Genomic DNA, 8,165 nt, shown 5'->3' with positions numbered 1-8,165 from the left:
TGTAACCACTCATCTAGGTTGCCATTTTCAAAGAACTCATTAGTCTATAGTCTCCAGATCTTCTGTAGAGACAAAATATAGGGCTATGGTAGTGATAGTATGTGAAATAACTTGGCTGCTAGCATTGTTGAAGGATCTTAAGGTCTATCATCCACAACCAGCATTGCTTTTCTGTGATAATCAAGCAGCTATATACATAGGGGAGAATCTTGTGTTTCATGAAAGAACTAACCATATTGAGATTGATTGTCACTTGGTTAGAGATAAGGTGCAAGATAGAGTAATTAAGTTGTTTTACACTCCTACTCACCCTCAATTGGCAGATTTACTTACAAAGTCACTTAATGCTCAACAATTAGCTTCTTTACTTGTCAAAATGAGCATCATCAATATTCATGGTTTTGGTGCTAACCTTGAGGGGGGATGTAAAGACATTAAGAGCAAGGTTAGTGCAGTGAAGTAGTGCAGTAGTGCAGTGAAGCAGTGAAATGAAGTGTATAAACGACATAGAGCTGTGCTACTTGTAGTTTAGGAATTTATTGGTTATTTATGTATACACGTGCATGATACACTTGCCATAATTGCTTTGCGCATAAGTTGGAAGTCAGTTTTCTTCTTCAGTTAGTATATATATGAGATCTTTTGTACAGTTTTATTCAATTGAGAATAACAGAAATTTTTCAGAAACTTCTCTCTGTTTTCACTCTCCAATCTTTCAAGCATTTCTTTCTTCTTGTTGTTCTCTGTTTCTTACACATATTATTAGGAATTGTCAAGATTCTCCATGGAAACATCTCTAATGCTACAAAAGCGTGTGATAGTTTAGTGAGGGACCTAGAAAGTAGAAAGAACCAAATTAAGAAGCTACAGGACTTATGGCATGACCAACAAGACCTATCCTATTACTCCCAAGTCTTTGTTTCACACACAAATTTACTGGAAAGGCTCTTTCTAGGTGGAAATTCTGGACACGTTTGTAGTTGCAAAAAACTTTTACATTTTTTTTTGGTAATATGGATAAACTTTTGCATCTTTGCTATCATGCTTGGATATTCTGTTAAACAATATTAGTAACACACTTAGTAACAACTAGCCTCACGCGTGTTCTCAGAGGTTCTTCTATTTTTTGGTAAAGATTAATAATTTGTATTTATTATAATTTGAGATTTCTACTTTTTCTAATCACCAAAAAAAAGAAAAAAAGAAAAAAAAAAGAATACGTGGGGTGAATTTTGTAGATTAGAGGAGTTTTAAAACTAACAAAAGTGCGATCCTATTTTGTAGGGAGTTAGAGAGTAGAAGTAGAAATTTAAATTAAAGTAAAAGTAGGAGTTTATTACAAGTAAGAAGACATTTTAAAGTAAAAGTATAAATTTATTATTTTTGTCAATTTACTATTTTAACCCAATTTTAAAGTTTTAGATAGATGTATTTTTGACAGTAAAAAAAACAATAACTAACTTTCTTTTGCCAATTTACTATTTTAACCTCATTTTAAGTTGTTGGTTAATTAATTTAGGGTATTTTTAACAGAAAAAAATAATGACTAATTTTCTGAATCCTCTTAATATATACAGATAAATAGCCGATTAATGTTTTAGTCTGATGATAAAGAACTACCATCAAGAATGAATGTCATAAGTTGAAACTCTCTAAAATAAAAATAAAAATAACAATAAATAACATTTACACTAGTAATAAACACATGTTAAACTTAAGGTAAAACTCAAAACTACTCATTCTATCCCTGGAGGCTGAGTTTTACCAATCATCATTTTTTAACTAAAAAAATATTGCCAGTATCTGCCCATTAGGTTATGAGCAATTTCAGTCCTTAAAATTTAAAGTGATAGTGTTTGGTTCCTAGTAAGCTCAATTGATCGATATCCTAGTCCATAAAAAACTTCAAATGATCAGTTTCTGTACCTAACAAATTTAAACTGATAGCTTTTACGTGTCTGAACACATTATTTATGAAACTAAAAGTGACCATTTTAAAAGGGGACTAAAATTATTTATTAGTTGAACTATAAATCGCGACTGTGTATTTATTTATTTAAAGTGAGTAATTTCCGTCATTCATGCCTGGTGCCATGGTTTCCGTGCCCAGACTGCACTCTTACCGGTCCATCTCAACCAATCCTAGCTCCCAATTGTCGTAAGAATTTCTAGTCTTTGCTCATTAATTATGGAAACCTTTTCGTGTCGGACTGACTTTAGATTCAGTGTAGTACACTGACCCAGTCAAACAATACCACGTATTTAAAAGTAAATACATATTATCAACTACCTTAAAGAGGGCCCTTTTGTGTCAATGACCCACAGAGAGGACAAAGGACCGCAAAGTAAAACCATTTCAGATTCAATTATATGGACTCTGCTTTCAAGAATTGTAAGTGGGTACGGCAGGATGCAATTAAAGACGGGGTCCACTAGTTAAAAATTGGTCACGTAGTGTTTTCTCTTTTTTCTTTTTCCTTTTCCTTTTCAGACTTGTTCACACTTCCCTTTTTCTTAAACCTATTTTAAGGGATCAAGATCAAGTCCTCTCCCTCGTGGGATGACCCTTATACAAAAGCCATCAAACCTTTTTTAGTATTGTATATTTATAAATTCAATACCTATTTTTCGGTGGACAGAAAGAACTTTTCGTTTACTTTTTTGGAAATGACAAAAAAATTCATGCTAGAGCCAAAATATCCAAATTAAATTCGAAATAGGAAACTGATTCAAACTCTAATAAATCCTCAACTTGACTTAAATTCCATTTCATAAGAGTTCCACTTAATCCAAAAAGTGTCGAACTCAAATTTGAAAACCTCCAAAGTTCATCAAATTTCTCCCGATCCTGGTATAAATCAAGCTACTGAATACAAATTCTTAATAAATTTCCATTTTGCTGAGGCTTCTCTCTCAAGCCACAAAGTGTCAAACGAAAATTACCTAGTAATATTAAAATTGAGAGAATAGAAAGTTGATGAAGAGGAGCAGAAGGAAGGAAAGTCTAAAGGAACACAGAAAATTAAATTGTTCGGCTTGATGTAATGTATGCTCAAAAGTTGTTTACAATGAATCCTAAGCAAGATATATATAAAAACTAGGAAATAAGGTTAGCCATGTTTAGGATTTACAACATAATTGGACCTCTTGGGCCATTACACATAGCAAACCATAAATAATATATTCTTTAACACCAAAAAAAAAAAAAAATTACATATCTCCCCAATTTACCTCCAAATGTGCTAAAAATGCCAAATACACCCGAACATGATGTCAAAGTATTAGAATAATGAGCTTCAACATTCAGTCTAGTGCACCTGTGGTGAGGGAAGATAAATTTCAATGTATTAGAATACTTAGCTTCAAAATTCTAATTGTAACAATGTGTGGAGTGAGGTTTTCTCTACAGTAACAAGAATTTAAAAGATATTCTTTAACTCATTACCTACATTTTTTTTTTTTTTGGTGTGGAGAATCTCATCACCTACAAATTAGTTGGTAAATTAAGTATCAACTATCAAGTTTTGTTTTACCTTTGAGAAAATTCATGATGCAAGAAAGCTAAGCTAATTTGTGTGGGATTATGAAATCCCATCTCATTCAATATTTATGGAATTGACAATCCATTTTTTAGAAGATATTTAGAATTATATATAAACAAAAAATAATTTTACAACAAATTCGAACTTCAAAATTTCTACAACAAATCAGTTAACTTTGTAGCCTTTACATGTCAATGTCAGCAATTTAAAAAAAAAAAAAAAATTGGGCTGATTCCGATAATGACAATAATTATAATTATAATAAAAATTATTAACACTAAGGCCTGTGGCTTTCTAAATGCCATATGATTCCCTCTCCCCACCACTCAGATCACATGCTCCGGAACATACATTAACAAAGATTTAAAATTATAAAAATTAAAATTACCTGTAGCTTGAAGTCTTTATCCGTGGATACAGGTTCTAAAAGGTTTTGTCGAATTAAATGCAATTCAACTAAAGCATCAGTGATGTCCATCCTTTCTCTTGGAACTTCTGTGGAACAAGCAAGTCCAATTTCGAGTATCAAAATCAAACATTCTTGAATTTTGAGACTTTCATTTTGATCCTCATTGTGAGTGTCATTCATTCTTATTTCTCCCTCTTGTCTTTCCCAGGGAAGATTAGGATCTATGATGTCAATTATTCGTTCTGGTAAATTTGCTTTAACAAAGTCACGCAGATTTAGGCCGTTGAGGAACATGCTATTAGTAGGCCTTTTTCCCGTGAACATCTCTAACAATAATATGCCATAACTATAAACATCACCATATATTGATACCTCGTTTCCCATACCATACTCTGCAATTGCACATAACATATATTGTAATTGCCATACTTTCATACCACAACAGGAAGGGAAAGAAAAAATCTTACAAATGTTAAAGGATGTTTTTCCAAGGCATGTAAAAAAATAAAAATAAAAATAATAAAAGAAGAAGCTAGAAGAAGAATAAAACTAGAAAATTATGTTTTAACACATTCTATCTTCTAGATACAATACATCATTATTAAAAAAATATTTTTATACTTAGAAGTTAGAACTATTGTAGGAAATATGGGAAAAGTAAAAGAAAAAAATTTTTAATTTAAGAAATGCAAAATATATTTACCAGGAGGAGTATAACCAATTGTTCCTCTAACCCCAATTGAGCTTGATTGATCAGCAGAAGAATCTTGGATGATAGCATGAAGGAATTTTGCCAAGCCAAAGTCACTTACATGTCCAATCATTTTATCATCAAGAAGAACATTGCTAGGCTTGAGGTCACAGTGAACAATTGGTGTTTGGCAATGATGATGAAGATAATCCAATGCACTAGCAACATCAATGGCGATATTTAGTCTTTGAATAAGACTCAATTTCCTTGGATTCTCAAAAGACTCATTTGTTATTGGAGTTGGATGTATCCACTCATCTAGGTTGCCATTGCCAAAGAACTCGTATACCAAAGCCTTAAAATCTTGACCTTGATCATCAATACCTGAATATGCTGTGAGTAACTTTACAAGATTTTGATGTTCGATGTTTCTTAAAGACTCAAACTCAGCTTTGAAACTTTTGGAAGCTCCACGACGTGCAAGGTTCAACACCTTGATAGCAACTGTATGTCTATATTGATTTAGAATTCCTTTATACACTGACCCAAAACTGCCCACACCAACTAAATTAGCAGGAGAGAATCCATCTGTGGCATTTAGGAGACTTTGGTAAGATACATCCAAAAACAAATTTATTGAATTGCTTGAGGCATTTTCTTTCCTTTTCTTTCTTTAAGAACAAAGAAATAGAGACAATAGAATCAAAGATACGCCGAGAAGCCCAAATAGAATAAAGATAATCAACTTCAACATAGGAGTCAATGTTTTCTTGGATTTTTTGTTGTTACAGTTAGGAAGTTGAAACTTTGGTATGCCCCCACAAAGCTTACCATTTCCCTTAATCAAAGTTGCACTCGCATTCTTGAAAACTCCATTTGTTGGTATCTCACCTTCAAAATGGTTGTACGAGAGGTTCAATAATTTCAAGAAATCAAAACTCTCCAAAAATTTTGGAATCATGCCAGAAAAATTATTTTTAGAAAGGTCTAAATGTTCAAGACCTCTTAATGATTCCCAAGATGAAGGAACAACTCCTTGGAAAAAGTTTCTTCTCATGGATAGAAATTCTAGCTTTACACAACTTGCAAGACTTGCTGGTATTTTACCAAACAACATATTTTCAGAAATATCCAAATGTTCTAAATTTTTCAAATTTCCTATTTCCATGGGAAGGACACCAGTGAATTGGTTGCCAGACAAGTCAAGGCTATTTGGTGAAAATGAGAGACCAATAACTTGCGAGGATATGATACCGCTAAGATTGTTATGGGGAAGATGAAAAGTTATCAAATTTTGGCATTGACTTAGACTTGAAGGGATGCTTCCCTGAAGATTATTGTCTCCTAAATACAACTCCAACAAATTTGTTAAATTTCCAAGAGAGGATGGAATGATCCCAATGAAATTGTTTTGAGATAAATCCAAAAATTGTAATTTCTGAAGGTTTCCAAGTATAGAGGGGATGTTACCTGAAAATTTATTGTTCCACATTTCTATATCCTCCAGGTTAATCAGGTTCCCTATCACACTAGGAATATTTCCAGATATTTTATTATTATTCAAATAGAAAAAGGCAAGAGTAGTTGAGATGTTGCCAATACATTTAGGCAACTCCCCCCCAAAGTTGTTGGTATTTATCTCCACATCTCTTAGGTTGGTAGCATTTGACAAAGAACAGAGAAAACTCAAGTCATTTGCTCCTCCATTTCCAAGTTGGTTTTCAGCAATGGAAAACAACCTCACTCTATTTAGCTTCTCTAAAGAAGGAACTTTTCCAGTTAGTTTATTTCCGGCCAAATTTAGTATATGTAAATTTGAGGCACTAGAAATTGAAATAGGGATAGATCCAATAAACTGGTTGTTGCTGATGGAAAATATTTCTAAATTTGGTAGAGTTATAGCTATGTCTGATGGAAGATGCCCTTGGATTTGGTTAACTCCTACATCAATCTTTGTTATTGAAGAGATATTGAAGAATGACGGAGGAATTGTACCAGACAGCCTATTTGATGCCACAGCAAAGATTTCAAGTTTGGTCAATTGGGAAAAAGAATCAGGGATACTCCCACCCAGGTTATTATAAGCTACAGATAAGCCTTTTAGAGATGATAAATTTCCAAAAGAAGATGGGATTATTCCGGTCAAACTATTTTTATGAATAGCAAAGATTTGGAGGTTTGACAAGGTGCCAAGCTTTGTGGGGATTTCTCCAACCAGATTATTAACAGCTGCATGAAACATTATGAGGTTGGCACAACTGGATATATTGCTAGGAATTGTTCCATTTATTGTGTTATTGTTCAATTGCAAGACTTGTAGTCTATGCAAACGGCCAATTTCTTGAGGAATTTCATTATAAAAGCTATTGTTTTCAAGGTTTAGCTTCCACAAAAAACTTAAATTTCCAACATTTGGGGATATAGAGCCTACCAGTTTTTGAGATTGCAGGTCCAACACAGTGACCCTTTGATGTCGGCGACCACAGGAAACACCTTTCCATTGGCAAAAGTGGATGCTATCATTCCAAGAGCTCATGACCCCGAGAGGATCTTTACTAATCTTGCCTTTGAAGTCGAGCAATGCCAACCGGTCTGTCTCACTACTCTCGCCAACCACAGAGGTGAGAAACAAGCCAAAGCAGCAGAGAAGGATAAACGTGTGCATGGAGAAAGATGATGATGGTGGAGCTGAACTCAGGTGTGGACAAGGCCCCATGCAATGTGTTTGAATAGGCTTTTGTTTAGCTAATATGATGGTTTATTAAATTTTGAAATGGATGTGTGTATGGTTGTTTTGCAGCTGAAGAAGAAGCAAATTTATAGCAAGGGAAAGAAGACAAGTAGTCCAAGAAATAGTGATATTCGTACCCACTCCTAAATTTTACTAATATCGATCAATCATTATTAGTCAGAACCTGTAATGGACGATAAGACCGTTGATCATATTTCTTGACCATAGTCGGCATGTAAAAGTAGAAAAGTAAAGCCTTTCTGGAATTAAAGCTTAGGAACCAAATTAACAACTCATAAAATTTTTAAAGGACTAAATTATACAAAAGAACCAGACAAATAACGCGTGGGAGAATCTTAGAGACCTGTTGAATTTTTTCATTCACACTAGAGAAAGATGCGGTTAGATTCTCCATCGAAAAATCTCTAATACTACGTAAGTGGGATGTGATAGCGAGTAACCGTAAGGAAAAAGGCGGAGGACTTATGGGCATGACCAAGATGACCTGTCCTCGTAAGTTAGTAACCCTAAAAGTCTTTGTTTCACACTGATTTTACGACCTGTTTACATGACACACTCTTCAAAGGAGATATAAATCGTGTGGACAATAATTAGGTAGATCAAACTGGGGTTGCTGACCTGGAATGAAAAGAATGTAGGAGAAAATTCCATCAACTTTGCTATCATGCTTTGCTGAATCGGCTCCACTCTTTAAAGCAATATCACTGTAGTTGTTCTATCATATCTATTTTTTTTTTTTTAAATTATTGTAATAAATATGTTAAACTTCAA

At 33.7% G+C, this 8,165-nt stretch overlaps 1 protein-coding gene across 1 annotated transcript; it reads right to left on the bottom strand.

Annotated features, from left to right (window-relative positions):
- Nucleotides 1-3,067: 3,067 nt before the first annotated feature.
- Nucleotides 3,068-7,358, bottom strand: LOC115984772 (probable LRR receptor-like serine/threonine-protein kinase At3g47570). Its single transcript, XM_031107781.1, has 5 exons — nucleotides 5,645-7,358; nucleotides 5,449-5,533; nucleotides 4,655-5,313; nucleotides 3,931-4,343; nucleotides 3,068-3,317 (listed from the first exon to the last, which is right to left on the bottom strand). Exons 1-5 carry the CDS (start codon nucleotides 7,356-7,358, stop codon nucleotides 3,309-3,311), a joined length of 2,880 nt encoding a protein of 959 aa, XP_030963641.1. The 3' UTR covers nucleotides 3,068-3,308.
- Between the last annotated feature and the right edge of the window lie 807 nt (nucleotides 7,359-8,165).

Source organism: Quercus lobata, chromosome 4, assembly GCF_001633185.2.
Source record: "Quercus lobata isolate SW786 chromosome 4, ValleyOak3.0 Primary Assembly, whole genome shotgun sequence".
In the NCBI taxonomy this organism is placed as follows: domain Eukaryota; kingdom Viridiplantae; phylum Streptophyta; class Magnoliopsida; order Fagales; family Fagaceae; genus Quercus; species Quercus lobata.
The sequence above is the reverse complement of the archived record's forward strand: the minus strand, read 5'-3'. Positions and strand labels throughout refer to the sequence as shown.